Source organism: Colias croceus, chromosome 1 (assembly GCF_905220415.1).
Source record: "Colias croceus chromosome 1, ilColCroc2.1".
Classification (NCBI taxonomy): Eukaryota; Metazoa; Arthropoda; class Insecta; order Lepidoptera; family Pieridae; genus Colias; species Colias croceus.
The window spans coordinates 10,781,540-10,800,812 of NC_059537.1; the positions used below are offsets into that span (position 1 = coordinate 10,781,540).

General features: G+C 30.5%; 1 protein-coding gene across 1 annotated transcript; it reads left to right on the plus strand.

Moving 5' to 3' along the window:
- The first annotated feature begins 4,084 nt into the window (after positions 1 to 4,084).
- Positions 4,085 to 13,210, plus strand: LOC123692142. The gene is made up of 9 exons (XM_045636825.1): positions 4,085 to 4,164; positions 7,091 to 7,172; positions 7,507 to 7,564; positions 8,158 to 8,173; positions 8,260 to 8,497; positions 9,534 to 9,561; positions 9,847 to 9,856; positions 10,046 to 10,069; positions 12,841 to 13,210. Exons 2-9 carry the CDS (start codon positions 7,124 to 7,126, stop codon positions 13,072 to 13,074), a joined length of 657 nt encoding a protein of 218 aa, XP_045492781.1. The 5' UTR covers positions 4,085 to 4,164; positions 7,091 to 7,123; the 3' UTR covers positions 13,075 to 13,210.
- The last annotated feature ends 6,063 nt before the right edge of the window (positions 13,211 to 19,273 follow it).

Below are 19,273 nucleotides of genomic sequence, written 5' to 3' on the forward strand. Positions count from 1 at the left end.
CCAAATAACTTTCAGTTCAATCCCAGTGAGTTGTTTCAAATTGCAACAGTATGTGTAACATAACAGCATACAGTACTTCTATAAAGCATAAAGTCAAAATATTTTAAAGTACCTAACTTAATTTATTTGGGTTCTAAATATAACATCACATACAATGCATTCTTTTTTATATCCTATTTCTTTGAGTCGCTTCGGACAAAAACCTTAATAGAGGTCATTGGAGACAGAATATGTATGCTTGCTGTGATTTTATATCCATCGTCCGGTGCGGTCAGGCGACTTGAGACGTGTTCCGCTCATGCCGCCAACGGGAGGGAAGAGCAGGCAAACCACCTTTCCTGTTCTTGGCTTGCGCCTGGCCTGGTGATGGGCTGCCGCCGAGGGGGTCGCGGAAGAATTCTAACAAATACCCGCGGCCCCATCATTAAAGCGGCTCGACGGAACAAAGTGGGGTTTTAGTCGGTAAGAATCCGACATAACCTACGGCTCCTTCCCCGGGGGCCGTGGGTATCTTTGGAAGATTTCCCCACTATAAAAGAAAAGGCTGTTGTTACACAATCATCATTCGACTAAGATAATTTGAAAACCTAAATTATTTTCCTAATTTGATGATTATCATAATATTAATATTATTTTTAAATTTGGGATAGATGTTACGTAGGTTTCACCTGTAAAAAGGCACTAACATAAACAAAAAGGAAAAGAATTAAAAAGGTTTACGATATTTTAGTGTTACGTTTTGGATTGGAATTAATCGGCAATGTCATACATATGGATTACATCAAGAACGTAGGGTTGACACCAATAAGTAAAGTAGGTAATGAACATATTATACAGTACTGGTCGGTGCGTAGGTAGTATTAGGACAAGGCTGCAGTATATTAATTTCATATAACCATATAGTTTTGTATATTAATATGTAAGTATTTATTTTACTGTATTTTTGGAGTGTATCATTTTTGTATTCGAAGTTTGTTTTTTTTTAAGTATGCCCACTAACAAGTTAGAACCAAATCGGTATCATCGTGAAATATTCGTTAGCTTTTTTTGTGTAAACAATGGTCAAATACTACCACAAATACTACAAATAAAAGTCCATAGTGACAACCCTCATTATTAAGTAACAGTCTCGGTTTGATCCGGGGTCGCACGTCTTGTGTCACGGTCGCAGTTACACGTATATGTGACAATGTACTCGTATACACTGTATCAATTACTTATTCACATATTTGAATTACTTTCGCTTTCATTGACCGCTTGGTTCCTGGACAGTTTGTGCTTTCCTAACAAAAGCATCAGTGTATATTATTTAAAGATAAATTGGTCACGTTGCGTTGTTGAAAATGTGTCGCTACTGGTTATGTAGAAAGATGTTTTGGTAATCCGTTATTAATAAAATATTTAATTTATTGAATTTTTATAGTTTAAACTAGTTTACTGTATTTATAATGAAATGGGTTTTAGAAGAGTTCATATTTTGAATATATATTGATTATTAAGTTTAATTTGTGTAGCATGCAACTTTTCAATAATTGTGTTATGAATTAATCAATGTTAATTATATAATAATTAATAAGGTTTTATAGCCATGATCACATTGAAAGCACAAACACCTTTTTAATTTTTTACAACACACACAATAGATTTCGTGAACATTTAATTATAATGATCTCCAAAACTTTAAAAGTTGTTCTTATTTCAATTAATATTAATTTTAAAACAGGTGGATTTATGTTTTCAAACCTGTCCATGCTTACAGAATACAGACCACTTTTATAAATTTTTAATTATATTATTTACTAGCTTACCGCCCGCGGCTTCACCCGCTTTGTCTAAAACCTAATAAATAATAGGTATACTAAAAGTCTAAAACCTTCCTCTTGAATCACTCTATCTATTAGAAAAAAAAAACCGCATCAAAATCCGTTGCGTAGTTTTAAATAGGGACAGAGAAAACGACTTTGTTTATATACTATGTAGTGATACCATCATTAATTTGAAAAATTATATTGAACTTCTGAATAACTGCAATAAGTACCGAGGTACTTAACTAGTTTCTCTTTGTAACTGTCATTGTAATTACCGGCTGAGGAATAAAGTAGTAAATTCTTTGAATTCCTGAAGTGATACCATTGAGTCCAAACTTGGTAAGTTGTTGTAGAAGTTGAAATTCCTTATTAGTATATTTTGTACTCGCAAGTCTCACATCTATACCAATATTTTAAAGCTGAAGAGTTTGTTTGAACGCGCTAATCTCTGGAACTACTGGTCCAATTTGAAAAAATATTTCGGTGTTAGATAGCCCATTTATTGAGGAAGGCTATATATCATCACGCTAATACCAACAAGAGCGGAGCAATGCGGGTGACTGCGGAGCGCAGCTATTTATTATGTACAATAATTCTTCCGCGTAATGATCTGATTGTAATATTATAGTCTTCTGAGTAGGTATATATACGGAACATGGAGGTAATTATTATTGATAAATGCGCAGATAACTATCATTTATCAATAATGACCTCTACAAAAGTAACATTTAGGATATTTCAATTTTTTTAATAAATTATTTACTTCGGTTTTTTGAAAAGAGAGCTTTGCAATGTATATTATATGTATTAATTTTTCTTCATGAGAGATCACAGTTTGACCAGATTTGACTTATGTAAGAACACCAATTTAATCTTAATATATTAATATATATATAAATCTTGTGTCACAATGTTTGTCTTCAATGGAATCCTAAACCACTTAACCGATTATAATAAAATTCTCACACCATGTGCAGAATGATTCAACTTGAGAGATAGGATAGTTTAAATCTCAAATCGTTTTAGAGATAGCGGGCGAAGCCGCGGGCTGTAAGCTAGTATTTTAATAAAATGAGAAAGCCTAGCTATTTTATACTTATGATTATAGATAATATATTAATATAAGAAAAGATAAACGAATATAGTTTTTAGTCATTGATTATATTACATAGTACACGGTAGAGCATTATACATTTTTAACGGTTCCCTCTTGTATCCTTTGACTTGTGAGGTAGTGGTACTATTCCGGACGATCTTGCGATGATAATTTTATGACTCCTTTTCAAAATAAGAGCTGATTACTTATACGCGTTTCGTTGCTTTATATTTAATCAAGGCGTATATAATTTTCAATTTAGCACCCACTAATTTTTCAATAATTTTAGATGGTAACGTATGTATTTTTCATAAGTGAAGAAAAAAACTCTATCAAATTAGGATTTACAAATTGATGAAAATTATTCTACATAGAAAAAATATTATTCTACAGTTAATACAGTAAAAAAATATACGCTGTGGTCTTAGAACCACATTTTTGATGTCGCTTAAAAATGTAACCAACTCTACTTATAATTATTATAATTTTATCACATACTTACCTATACTTTTGGTATATTATGATACATTATTATATTTCAAAGTAAAAACTTATTAATATGTAGGCTTTATGTAGGTATATCAACGAATTACGTCCAAGATATAAAAGCATTCTAATATATATTTTCAAAAACAAATTTAACATTGACTTTTCAGCTGAACAAATAATGATACAATATTGATTGTTTTGTTTAAACCATTTTATTATGAGTTTTATACAAAGAAAGAATATGCGAATCTTGGAAAAATTAAAAAGCAACTCCACTGCTCTACTTTTTTTTAAATAAAAATTACGAACTTATTTTTCTGTTATTGAATCATGAAAATTAAAATATATCTTGACAAAAAGGTTGTTACCCTATATCCTTGTTGATATACGTTAGTGATTATAAAAAATGGATAGACCTTTATTATTTTTTCTCAATCTTAATAAATTGATTTGTGTAGGCATTTTTATTTTTAGCAAACACTTATTGATGTATCGAATGACCTTCGTCCTTATATATAATCTGTATCTTGTAAAAAAAGTATAAGTACTTACCGTAGATCTTAAAAAAGATAATATACAATAGGTTTACGAATATTTGATGAGCTCTATATGTTTTCATTATTTTGCATTGCTTATATTATATAAACTATATCTGAAATCTATTTCATAAAACCTTTTACGATTCCCGAGTCACGGTTTACTCACTTTGTATTGTGATCTTTATACAGTTGGACGTTTTCCTCGTCCGTTTTATATTTTGTTTAAAAACTGGTAAGTTATTACTATTTTCCTCTATGTAATAGGTAGGTACCTAGTTAATTAATATGTGTACGCAATTGTTGATAACCAGCGTGTTTCTTGTATTACCATTTTGTTTACAAGAACTTTACTGAATTTGTTACATGAAAATAATGTAAAGATTACTCAATTTATGTACTGATAAAATTTATAAACAAACATTCTGTTAGTCCTGTATTCAACATTCCTTTATTTTATACAAGTATAAAGCCTAACTGACGTTCCTATAGAGAGAAACATGAAAATAATATAGTTTTCCTGTGTGAACCTGAATTACTCACATGTATTTAGTCAACTAAATATATTTGGTTTTCTCTGTCGATAAGTTTCTAATTTCATTTTAATACTAATTGAGATTAAAGAGAGAATATCTACTTAAAATCAAATTACGACAATATTATATTATGCCTAATATTATTTTTGTTGAAAGTTATTTAAAAGGTATGCTTTCTTTATATTTCTCTTCATAAAGCTCTTCAATCGTAGCTTATAGATAAAACATTAGGTTCTTAATTTGAGAATCGATGAAGATTCATCAACAATTTGGAAATATAGTTCATTCATTCACAACAACAATTATTATGACGTAGGTATTTAAAAAAGGCGTGGTATAAGATGAAATGTTTATAATTTATATTCATAGTCGCTATCTAAATAATATGTTAATTTTATTTGTTCACTTCATGTGTCATAAAAAGCTTTCCTACTATTTGGTATAAGCTCTTTTAGTTTCAAATGTTTGTACAAAGCCGAAACATTAAAAAAGCTCAAAGATTAAAAAATCTAACAATATTTTTTGTTCTTAACACGCTTTAATTAATTTCACTTGTGTGTTTGTATGTATTTAAACTCGATTCTTACCCACTTTAAACAGGCAGATTTAATTCAAACTTAGTACATTATCAAGGATGGGTGACAATAAGTACTATAATTCCATGAGTTTATCTTATGTATCAATATTAACAAAAATATATTTTTTAAAATAATCGTTACCTAGTTTTTGAAACTATATTTATTTATGAACGGTGTAATGTGAAGCCATTCTTCATATGAGCACATTCCTAAATGTCCTAAATCCTACACAATTAAAATTGATTGACCAGTTGGCTCTTAGGTTAATCACCATAAAATTAAATAATTGCTTTAAGTTCCTCATCGTGTCCTATATATCTCATATACTTTGTATTTTTGTAAACATCATTCTTTAAAAATATATTGGCACGATGTAGCTGAGGTAATCAAATAATTAATATCTGACTATTCTATATCTTCTATTCTATATCCTATATCTTAAGAAAAGAATGGAGAAAATGACTTTCAATTAATATGGCACTTCCCAATTTCATTTCATTTCTCTCTGTCCCTAATCCCTATGTCCCTTTGTATGCTTATTATGCGGATTTTGATGCGGTTTTTTTAATAGATAGAGTGATTCAATAAGAAGGTTTTAGAATATTATAATTTATTAGGTTTTAGACAAAGCGGGCGAAGCCGCGGGCGGTAAGCTAGTGAATAATATGACGATGACTATTTAAAAGTGCTTTTTCTGCTTGAGTTAAAACATTTCTGTGATTATATGATCAAAAATCGTAGCGAGTCTCTACATAAAATAGAGCTGACTACCTTCTGCCCTTATTGCCTGGAAGAGATCCCTACTAAGTGATAAGGCTTCCAAATACACTAAATTGCTTATTGCTTTTATATTTATGTACGTTTTAGTATCTAAGAGTTAAGACTGTTAAGTTGTATTAAAGAGTAAAATAAATAAAATAAATATTATATAAATAAAATTTCATCTTCTGTAATTCGATAAGAACATGTAAAAAGGGAAAGAAAAAACTAAATTTGCATTAAATAAAAACAGTGATAAATCGGACCAACCAGTTTGCAATGCAGTGCGTACAAAATATTTTCATAGTTTGAAAAATAAAAATCCTCCGAACTATTACAATAACAGGTTCCCATAAGAAACCCACGCTATGTCCTCCTTGCGTATACTTTATTAATCTTCTTGTTATGTAGATTGCCTCGGATGCGCATTCATGACGTCGTTATTTTTTAATATAATATCATATTTTCCTTAAATAACATTATTCGCCTATATTCGTTTTTTTTGTAAGCGTTCCAAATACATTATATAGACATTATATTTTCGTTAGATTGTATTTATTGATTTTGAGTATTAAAAGGATAATTAAATGAGAACTATGTTATTACTTAGTCGAAACATTATAAAATGCATCTGAATGTTATGAATAAGGCGCAGGAGGACTTGTAAGTGAATGACATAAGTGTCACAATTTACAATTGATGTACCTAATTGCACTGCAAACTTCAAGGCAAACTTGCATAGTGAATACCACTTTAACGGCGTTGTTAATTTATTCATACTTAACAATACTTTTATTTTAAAAACTCAGATGATTGATTCTATAAAGAAAAGACTTAAAATGACATTTTAGACCATTGTCACATCACGCTCATCAAAAGCTCCTCGTGCATTCACACTCGTAATATTCAGATCCATTTGTAGATATTATAAAATAATGTTCTTAGCTTTAATTTGATTTCCCCTTCTATGCAATTATGTTTCTGTTTTAATTTTCATATCACATATTTTTTAAATTATTAATAAACCAGGTACAAAGCGCAGACAATGCACAATGTACTAAAGTTTGAGCTTTGTTTACAAGTATTTTCTAGAACCAAATTCATGCCAATTCCGAAAATTCAACAACAATTCCATTACCCTTTATTTCATCAAAAAATTTCCATTGTCGCTATACATTTTTCAAACGTGTTTTCACTGTTTCCTCGAACAATTAGTTACACTGTTTGTTCAGGTTTTACTTTAAATAACAGTCGATACTTAACCAGATATTATTTTATATATTTTCAGTATACGATAAGCTGTCCAAATCGAAGAGTCAATATGGGGTTCCAATATATCTTATGTTTTTTAACGATTGCATCAGTGCATGGTAAGTTTTTATTTTATTTTATTGAATGTATTTTTTTATAATATCATTTTAATACTGATCGAGAAAGATGATATTTATATTTACTGTTAGGGATGTTATTTTATTAAGTGGCATTTGACACGTTGCGTTTATCGTTGCAGGAAGATTGTTTTTTTTTCACTACTTTATACTATAGAAATATTTTTCTATAGCAATTTTTTTAACTATGTTCTATGAATGCTTCTTTTTTCTTTTGTAAAATGTTTGCTGATCCAGATAGATCTATCTAACAAAAAATAATTTCATTCATTTTTACATCAAGAATCTGGTTAACCGATTTTGTTCTTATTTTCAGCTTTTTCGAGTGCATATTCAAATAACCAATACCAAAACAACTTTGCCAACAATGCAAGGTGAGATTTTATTGCCTTAATAATTTACTACAAACATAATAAGGAAAATGTAGCAAATATTATGATCTTACAATCTTATATAGCTATAAGTTACGAGTGCGATGATTCCCATATTGTCAAATGGTTTTTTATCCAGAAATAAAAAAAAATCTGTTAATACTAAATAGTTAATTTATCGTTTAAAATACATAGTAAAAAATATTATAAAAATATTGTGGACCTGTTAATCTGTTAAAAAAGCAATAAATATTATGTATGGATTATTATTTATTAGTTTTCCTTGTACACAACCATCCTCATAATGCTCTTAAATCTTAGAATAAGCTGGTATTGGTTTTTTACCCAATAACAGCTTATATAATATAGCCATATCGAAGTCTTTTTTTTTTATTTTAGTCCGATGTTCCTAATTCCTTAAGTACATACGAAAATAGAATATTACTTAAAACAGGTTATTTTATTTGATACTGCATATTTATATACACCTTATTTTTTTATCTCAGTTTATGTATAATCTAATTTATCATCCAATTTAGTTTCACGGACTTCATAAACCCCTTACACAAATTAATAATATAACCTTTATGTTTCAGAAATCCGGCATTCCAGGTAAGACTAATATAATATCCTTTTCACTTCAGTATTAAATTTCTCTAAAAAACATTGCTTCTAATAAATATTTCATCATTTTTCAGCATCCCCAAATGCCTCAAATAGTGATGCCCAATATCCCACCTATAATTTTCCCTAACTTCCCAGCACCTCCATTTTCCCCACAAGACCTGATTAATCAGGTTGGACAAGGATCGAATTTTAATGGAGTAGCTATATCATCCTCTAGTTCTTCAAAAAGAGACCAATATGGTAATGTTGTACAAGGTGGAGGCACCAAAGTTGTTACCAATGACAATGGAATCGTTAAGGAATATAGCTGTAAGTTTTTGTTCCACTACAAATATATCACAATTAAAAACTTGTAATGACGTTATTTTGTAATAATCGTTATTATAATCACTTACTTATGAACGTAAAAAAAAAAACTGAACAAACATATCAATGTACCTAAATAATTGAAATTTAAAAACCTTTTGTTTTTTTTTTTGTAAATGTAAGTTAACGAAAAGAATGTTACAGTCCATCAATGCATTAACACTAGATATTAGTTTTTGAATTCAAACTTTTTGAAGTGAAACTACTTTACACTAGTCACTACCTACTTTCACAATTATTTACTCCATCACCTGCTTCATCAGTGAAAAACATTTTGAAAATGACACGATTGGAATCTTAATACTTAGATGGATTTGATATTTTTGGTTTTATGACTTTCAAATGCTTTTAAAATCTATGTATTAATAAATGTACATATATTAATACTAGCGGTCCGCCACGGCTTTGCCCGTGGTACCTACTTAGTAACATTTATTTCGCAATAAAAGGTAGCCTATGTTCTTTCTCAGGGTCTAAAGATTGTCTGTGTCAAATATCATTAAAATCGGTTGAGAGGTTTAAAGCGTAACAGACAGACAGACAGTGTTACTTTCGCATATATTAATAGTACCTAATAATAGTAAATTAATACGTAGATTCTCAATATTCTACTTGGTACATACAATATACAATCAAAGATCTCTACAAGACTATTTACAGATGTTTATGATTTTTTTGTTTATGTTCTTACCAAAATAAATGAAATTGTAATTACGAGTTTCTGTAAGAGAAAACAATAATTAGACTTAAATTATTAAAGACTAGCGGTCCGCCCCGGCTTCGCCCGTGGTACATATTTCGCAATAAAAGGTAGCCTATGTTCTTTCTCAGGGTCTAAAGATTGTCTGTGCCAAATTTCATCAAAATCGGTCCAGTAGTTTATGAGCTTATTCATTACAAACAAACAAACAAACAAAGTTTTCCTCTTTATAATATTAGTGTAGATGAAATATGCTTAATAATAATATTTCCGTTTCAGATGGCGATGGTCCCAGTACAAATTTTATGTAAGTATAAATTTATCATCCACGTTTGTTCATGTAAAATATTCAAAAGAACCTTTTGTATCTTTATACTATGAAATTAGTGTATTTTTTTGTATACTAAGATTAAAGGTATTATTGCTTATAGCTACAGATCACTAAATAGTTACTACGTAACCTAAATTCTATACAGTAGGAACAATAATTATAGTCTAATTAAGCTCCCTAAATGGAAAAAGATTAAATATGAAACATTTTAGTATCTCAGTATTATCTAGGATAAATATTAATAAATTTTTTTTGTTCCAGGTACTCATCGGTAAGCAAAAAATAATTTTGTCGAAGAAAATAATTTCAACAGATTTTTTAAAGAAAATATTGTAAAATTTAACAGTTACTATTTTATTCGTAAACAATAGAGGCTATTAATAACAATATTCAATGGTTATAACTTATAATATATTAAAAAGTGTATGAATAAAGATTTTTAAATTATATTTCTTTTCAGTTTTCTCAACCTCGAATTCAAAAGGTAAGAAGTGCTAGGATTGATTATTTCGCATGATAGAATAATATGGGATAAAATTAAATGGTATTAATATAGTTAAATGGTTTGATACTGGTATTAATAGTTAATTAGAATTTTAAAGTTCCGATTTCTCTTCTTCTTTCTATGCAAATACTGGAATATAATATGTAGGCAGCGTGTGATGTATGACTATAAAAACTCAATAAATAATAGACAGATAAACTGATAATTAATATTTATAAAGTACTAGTGGTCCGCCCCGGCTTCGCCCGTGGTACATATTTAACTTTTCTCTACATAAGAACCATCCTCGTACTTCAAGGAATATAATAAAAAAAGAATTATCGAAATCGTTCCACCCGTTCTCGAGTTATGCGCTTACCAACACATTTTGCGATTCATTTTTTTTATTTATAAGATTATTTTAAAATATAATTTATTAGATAATTTACTTTAATGGAGGCTCTTATTGTCGGAGGCCAAGACTCACTTTGGGTCCCTGCGCCACTCTAGTAAGTAAAGTAAAGTAGTAAAGATAATTTACTTTAAAATACTCGGATGTTATTGTGATCTGAAAATTTTCTGGGTAAATGTAATGCATGTATTGAATTTTAATATTTAATAATTAAACACACAAGAATTATTTTTAAATGAAGTTTTCATCATCTCTAAGATCATAAGATAAGTAATCACTAGATTGCCGCAATAAATATTAATTTTATTATGATCCTCATGTATTGTACTCAATAAACAGGGTGTCTCACTATTGGTATACTAAGCGCGAAAGGACTTGTACTTTTGCATACACTGATCACGTAAAAAATACTTAAACAACAAAATTGCGCCAAAAATTTTTTGCTAAATTTTTCCTTAAAATTCATGTTTTCGTTTCCTTAAAATTCATTCGCTCAGCCGGCATATATAACGCTTCGCTAATGTGAGCATTTTGTCTATGAAAACATAATCTTAAACGATAGCTCACGTGCGGGTGGCAGAGTTGGGCGGGTTTGGGCGGGTTGCTTGTTAGGGGTGTACACAAAGAGTTTTAAGAATTCATCTATTTGAAAAAAATGCATCTGGAATTTTTACCCGACTACGGCAAAGCAAAAGGAGGGTTATGATTTTGACAGGCTATGTATGTATGTATGTATGTATGTATGTATGTATGTTCATCTGTTCCCTCGTAACGTCTAAACTACTTATTAGAATTTGACAAATGACATATCATTAGAAGCGTCTTAATTGTCCGCTGGTTATAGGCTATATGGGGTTTCACAAAATCTAATGTGGCGTCCTCTATCGGACAAAACATACAAAGTAAAAAAATAAAGTTAATATAAATATCCCGTGTTTAGTATCATTTGAAAGCGCTTTCCTTGTACATTTTGAATATATATATATTACTAGCATTTTCTCGTGACTTTACCTGTATTCATGGGCTGATTGCATATAATTCACATCTTTTCGTCCATAGCTTCTTTATTAGTTCATCAGTTTAACTTTTGTTAATATTATGCCCCCAAATACACTTTAACACCAAAATAGTACAAATAATATAAAGTGAAAAAACTAAAACCCAACTACGACAATAACCGGCGCTGAAAAAGTATAAAACAAGATTTCAGAATACTGAACTGAACAAAGTTGCTAATGTAGTTTCAAGTAAAAGGACACAGTAGACTCTACCAAGATGCCTTCGTTGTAAATTGACAATAATGTCATACAATACTATTCTGAAGTATGCAATATTCCACTATGTAAAGATAAATTTTCATGTTTGGAAAGGCGTAGTCACACGTTACATAATATACCTATCTACCGTAGCTCTTCAACAACGTGTGACTACGCCTTTCCAAACATGAAAATTTATCTTTACATAGTGGAATATTGCATACTTCAGAATAGTATTGTATGACATTATTGTCAATTTACAACGAAGGCATCTTGGTAGAGTCTACTGTGTCCTTTTACTTGAAACTACATTAGCAACTTTGTTCAGTTCAGTATTCTGAAATCTTGTTTTATACTTTTTCAGCGCCGGTTACCTATTGTCGTAGTTGGGTTTTAGTTTTTTCACTTTATATTATTAAGTATTTTTTACGTACTCAGCGTATGCAAAACTACCTCCATTGAGCTTAGAATACCGACGGTGGGACACCCTGTATATATGTATGGGATGATGATGTATGGAATTAACTGAAGTTTTCGAAATTACCCAATATTAAAAATTAGTTACGTAGTACGTACTATGGTGCCAATTATATTTTAAACTTATATCTGCAATCACCATTAAGAGGGAAAAAAAATGGAAGTAGCTAAAATATCTATATGATTATTTTTATGTTAATATAATATTATAGTGTCATAAACTAATAGATATTAGATACATGTGCTATTAGTAGGAAATATTTTGAAAAGGGTTATTAGGTACTTACTAAGTAATCGAAATTCTTTGTTTTATTTTTATTTTTGAACTTTTTAACACTTACCATAAAACATAAATTTGGTATATTAAGCTCAATTCTAGCTCTGTATTACACTAGCTTACCACCTGCGGCTTCGCCCGCCCTGTCTAACCTAATAAATTATATACTAAAACCTTCCTCTTAAATCACTCTATCTATTAAAAAAAACCGCATCAAAATCCGTTGCGTAGTTTTAAAGATTTAAGCATACAAATGGACATAGGGACAGAGAAAGCGACTTTGTTTTATACTATGTAGTGATTTCCTCTACAGAACTGTGTGCGTAATTTTACCATTCCTCTATTCCAGCCGTTTATACCAATACAACCAATCAAGCCAGTAGACCCAGTAGTGATCTCAGCGTACAGTCCTGGCCAGAACGAACAGTTCAAGGGAAGATCCATCATGACGTCATACCATGCTAGCAACATCAACGGTGCTAAAACCGGCGGCGGTTTCGCCACCATCGTTGCTAATGACAACGGAAAAGTTCTGAAGAAAACATATAAATACGGAGACTTGAGTGATGATTATGACCAATAAGTTTCATGTAGATATATAATATAATGTATTATGTAATGTATAATATTGAGTGATTATGTTAGCTCTCTGTGTGTCAAATTTTGTTTCCTAAATTGTATTTTTTTTATTTTTGTAATAAAGTCGTTGTAGTTTGTTACGTGTGCATTTATTTTCTTTGATCCCAGTACAAAATATAAATATATAACATTAAAATAACCTCAAGAAGGTTTCATTGAATAATTTTAAACCAAGAAATATTTATGATAGAGCATACGAATTTGTGATTGACTTTTATCTCCGTAGAAAGGGAAAAAATCTAACATGAAAATTATACATAACTGTAGCTATTTATTTTAATGATAAAAATCACTATTTTTATAGTGCGATTTATAAGGCCGATCCACGACCGATATTCATACTACTATTAAAAGATGATTAAAAGCAATATTATTAGAGCTATATTTATCTATATATAAAGGAATCTAATTAGGTATGAAATTAAAATAGATACAAAACTGCTATATATGTATATTGTATAGATAACTAGCTAATTGCTCCGCGGTTTTACTAGATTTGATTCGTTCCTTCCTCGATAAATGGGCCAGCTAACACTGAAATAATTTTTCAAATCAGACCCCTACTCCGTGAGATTTGCTCGTTGAACTAAAAACTCATAAAAAGTATAAGATCTTATGTAGCACCTACAAGTTTAATCATAGCAAAATCATTGTTGGTAAATACGACTATATACAAATTGATTTTTCAATTTATCTGCGCATGTCGATAACATCACCACTAGTCGAAGCGGTGAAGGAAAACATTGTAAGGACACTGAGGTGTCAAACAATCATAGTTTCCAGTAGTATATCATCATCATCAGCCCATTATGTCCCTGCAGTGGGGGCACAATGGGCTGATGATGATAATAGAAATAAATAAAAATGATTTATTGAACAATTTGTGGGTTAGGTACAAACATGTCACGTTTGGACTTTGGACCCCAAACTAGGACAGCCTGTATTTTGGGGTCCACCTTCCTTAATGACACAGCATAATATTAACTTAAATAATGATTTAGGTAATTTAGTTATTGATTTAGGTAAGTTACATTCTCTGATATTAAGAGGGCTTATTCAATTTAACGCAAGTCAAAATCTCCGCGATCTATTACGATAGATCGCGGCTTGCGCTATCCTTTTACTATGAACAGCATAGGTCCACAGGAGAGCGCCGAGCAACATGTCCTCTCTCTGGAAAGGCTCGCTGCCGACTGATTTTAATCGGGTCGTGCGCAGTGTTTTATAGTACTTTAAAAAAAATTGTAGAAAAATAATAGAGGTACCTTAGTTGATTTTTTAAATTTTATCTTATAAGTAATACGTTCTTTTATTGCAATATGTATAAATTATATTCAACTAAGTCAAATCATCATCATCATCATCATCATCAGCCCATATACGTTCCCACTGCTGGGACACGGGCCTCCTATGAGGGTACAGGCCATAATCCACCACGCTGGCCAAGTGCGGGTTGGCGGATGACACATGTCGTCGAACTTTTTCATTCTTCGACATGTCGGTTTCCTCACGATGTTTTCCTTCACCGTTCGAGCAGTGGTGATGTTACAACATGCGCAGATAAATTGAAAAATCAATTTATTTCCTGCGCGCTCGCCTGGTCTCGAACCACGGACTTATCGATTCGAAGTCCGAGGTCTCACCACTGAGCCACCACTGCTCAAACTAAGTCAAATATCTTGGTGAAAATAATCATTTTGTCGACTATAATTTCTAAAAAAATTCACATTGTTCGGATTTTAATTTCGTAAGTTAGGAGTCCAAAATAAAAAAATCTTTTAACTAACTATTTTAATAAGGATTTTTGCAGTTAGTTAAAAAAAAACGTGTGTTAGATCTGTCAGCAATTTCAGATATTTTTAGCTTCGAAATTAACACTAAATGTGAAATCAAGTAATCATCGGCTCAGTTATCTTGATGGTATTCACAAATACTGTATTAATTGAAAAAAACTCTTAACTAACTATATATAGACAATAAAATTTCCTAAAATTATTAGTAATTCTTATGTTTGTAAGATAAGTGGTTGATGGACAATCTGGTTTGAAAAATCACATATTTGAGCCAAACAGCGCACGGACCGCGTACAGTTTTGTAATCCTCAACATAGCTACTAACAGTATTCTGTAATCTAAGGAATTATTATAAAAAAAACTTTCAGTTTTTAAAACTAATTCGCTAATGCATTCCTTTAAAATTTAATGAAAAATAGACTTAATGTTCGCAATAACTACAAGGATAGCGAAAACAATGGCAAATCTTTAAAAATTATGGACACCAATATATCAGAAGTAATAGTCACAGAATATTTCAGTCCAAGGTTACCTGTTCATGAGGATATATAAATTTCGGCAATTTTTGCAAAGATCATCATAGTTCTGAAATTCATCGCTTCAGATATACCTTCCTCATTTTTGGTTCAGCACACAATTAGTATCAATATGAGAACCATAACGATATTTCTCTTATGCCTTACATTAACTTATGCCACAGGTAAGTTTCTGTTTTTCATTTAATTGAAATACACTGTTGTCACAAATAAAAGGTATTTATAATTGATTTTTATTTTTCAGTTATTAAAAGAGAAGCTCGCGAGGAAGGCCGGGAAGATCGCAGGTTCGTAAAGAAGTACAATGTAAAATTTACTATTCAAGCAAACTAACTAGCAAAACTTCAAAAATGTAATTCTATTTACTTCTGCTATAGTAAAAGTATTGTTATATGAGTACATTAATGGGTGAATAAACAACAAACTTGTATTACAGAGATGAGGGCGCTGAACCAGAGAGTAAGGAATCAGAAAGCAATGAAGATGAAAGTAGTGAAGAAGGCCGTTATAATGAAGAAAATGAAGATGATGAAAACAAAGATGAAGAAGTAAATGGTGAAGAAGGTGATCATAAAGAAGGGGGTGAAGAAGAACATAATGGTGAAGAACAATCAGGAGAAGGTAGGGAAAAGAAAGACGGAGAGGATAAGGCTGAGGGCGAGGGTGAGAAAAAAGACAAAGTGAGTGAAGACATGTTTCAATATTTTTTTTTGGTTCGTATGCACTTGTTTGACTTCAAGGTTTTTTTTTATTAAATAGGGTTGCTAATTTAAAAAAGCACCTTATATAAATTACAATCTAGCCTACAAGACTATAATAAGTAATTTTATGTTAACCTAAATTTCTAAATAACTTATTCTAAAGAGAGTGTCCATTGTCACTTGCTTAGTGTCTGATAAGGGGAAGTAAGTCACTTTGCTCGTGTGCTTTGGCATACAGATAATTGTCACTGTTCACTGTTCACTTTTCACTTATCACTACACTAACTCAAAAGGTTTAATCCTTGACTTCAAGGTGTATTCATTGTTTTATGTCCATACACAGTAAATATCACAGTATAAACCTTTATTTAGGTATTGAATTAAAATAATTTTAAAAACATTGAAAACTTTAAAAAGAATCGTATTACAGTTTCATATTGGTATCGGTGCAGGACACCGTACAGTGTACTGTATCAATTTCAATGTTTACGTATTTCTAGATTCCTTCCTAGTTCGAAACTTTACTCCCCACTCAAAAATTCTGAATGGACGATTTTTGAATAGATGTTTCAAGAATCTGTAAATTAAAATTTTATTATTTAAACTTCTAGGATTCAAGTGACAGTTCATCAGTTTACATCGTTCCTGTTCCTGTGGAAATATATGAAACTGATGTGGTTCCAGTGGTGACATATGATATTTATGAGTATAAATAAGAAAATTTAAGTTTTATTTATAGATAATGTTTCCTGTTATATCGTATGTAACATAATTTATTTGAATAAAAAGCAATTTTATGTAGTAGTTACGATGTGAATAATAAAGTTAATCCATAAAAGTTTTTTTTATTCTTTATAAAAAATCTGTTACAGAAAGAAATCTAGGTTCTTTAGAGAAAATAAGGTACTTTTTTACAAGTGATCTCTATTAATTCAGTATACTTTTAAAGGCAAAATCATTATTTATGCAATTTTAAAAGATAAATATAAGATGTGATATTTGGAATTCATATAATATATTTTATTCTATATAAAATAAATTTGATAAGTACCTACCACTTGTTCTGAAATTGATATAGGTAATATGCTTTAAAAATATCGTGGTCTCTTGACTTGACTTGTGGTCGGGTATATGGAATAGTTTATAACAATATAAATGAGCTTCGCTATACACAATAATGACATGCTTATAAGCTAATAATATGGACTACTAAAAACCTACTAAGTATCGTCAACCACCTTCCCCGTCAAGGTGGGACGCCCTTGCGCGTATCGCTTCCAGGGTGAACCTTCCGTTCACCAACGCGTTCGCGATAAGAAAGAGCTTCTGGCTAACATCGAGAGACACCACACAAAAGAAAAAAACTTCAATCAACCTACACAAAATTCATTATACCATCCTCTAAATATAATTAATTCGTGTATACAAACAAATACACATGCATACAATAATCACTACATAGTATAAAACAAAGTCACATTTTCTGTCCCTATGTCCCTTTGTATGCTTAAATCTTTAAAACTACGGAACGGATTTTGATACGGTTTTTTTAATAGATAGAGTAATTCAAGAGGAAGGTTTTAAAATACAATTTATTAGGTTTTAGACAAAGCGGGCGAAGCCGCGGGCGGTAAGCTAGTATTATTTAAGACCGAAAGGACCACAACGTCAAAGAAATAACAAAATACATAATCATAGAACTATCTTGTGTATTTTTTCTGTTCTGCATAAATGCATATTATACAGTGTTTATTTAATAATTACAGTACAATATGACATTTCTATTTATATTTTTACATTTCCTCAAATAACATGAAGTCATATTTTTGCATAATTTACACAATTATAATATCAATAGGATATCTTCCAATTCAAAAATGAATTTTCAAGATAAGTAAATACCATGCATATTTACAAAGTACATGTTTATTTTTTTTTTCGTTTTAAATAGCTGATAAGAATTACTGCTTTGAGAAAAAATAATATATTGGTCTGATTTTGATATAGTTTTTTAATATAGTCAGTCATCTTAAATATGACAATGAGTCTATGACTAACTTTTTTTAAAAAAACCATATCAATATCAGACCAATATATTATTTTTTCTCAAAGCTGTAATTCTTATATATTCATATTATTCAATCATTCTGTATATCTTCATATTATTATTCAACTAAATGAAAAATATTACTCACATATTTTTTGTATTGACATTATAATGATCTTATTTTCAATCCTTGACCAAAAATTATTGTAATGCACGACATTTAAAGTGCTATTTATGTGTAACACATTAGTTAAAATCTCCTAATTCGAAAGGAAATAGAAACGGTATTAGAACATTTAAGCGAGGGCAGTAAGTATTTTTCAAATACCCATTGAGCCCCGAGCGGCCCGATCGGGCTACGACACTATAGATTTTCTATTGTGTCTGTGATTCCAGGGCCTGTGTTATTAAGATATTTTATTCTGCGCATGCGCTCTCGCGCTCATACTCATGGTTCAGTAATTTTTGTGTTAAGAGGATAGGTATTTGGTCATTGCAATTTGTCTGACTGATTAAAAATAACTTTGTAATAGTTATCTAAATAATAGTCATTTGAAAATAAATTAAGTTCATTTATTAGAACTTTAAAGCGTCTGATAAAAGTATTGGCCCATGGAAAGCGTTTGATTTTTTATATGACTTCAGAGTAATAATCTACATAACATAAATAAAATCAGAAATAAAAATAGGTAAGTTAAGTAACTCTGATTTTAAGTTACCTTTCTCACCTTGTACCTGCGCAGGTGTCACCGGTAGAGCTCCACAAACATTCAGATATTAAAAAGTATACTAGAGACTACTGTAAACCGAAACTTATATGCCTTAGAAAATAAGTTGTGTCTTACGGCTCTGGGATCTTATACTCTATATTCGTTACTAGCTGCTCCGCGCGGTTTCACCCCCGTGGCTCCACTCCTTTTGGTCGAAGCGTGATGATATATATGATATATATGATAGCCTATAATATATATATGATAGCCTATATGATATAATGATATATATGATAGCCTATAGCCTTCCTCGATAAATGGGCTATCTAACACCGAAAGAATTTTTTAAATCGGAC

Coding starts and splice junctions, on each gene's coding strand:
- LOC123692142 (XM_045636825.1), top strand. CDS start 7,124: ATGGGGTTCCAATATATCTTATGTTTTTTAACGATTGCATCAGTGCAT. Junction 7,173..7,506: donor AACGATTGCATCAGTGCATG/GTAAGTTTTTAT, acceptor TCTTATTTTCAG/CTTTTTCGAGTGCATATTCA. Junction 8,498..9,533: donor AATCGTTAAGGAATATAGCT/GTAAGTTTTTGT, acceptor TTTCCGTTTCAG/ATGGCGATGGTCCCAGTACA.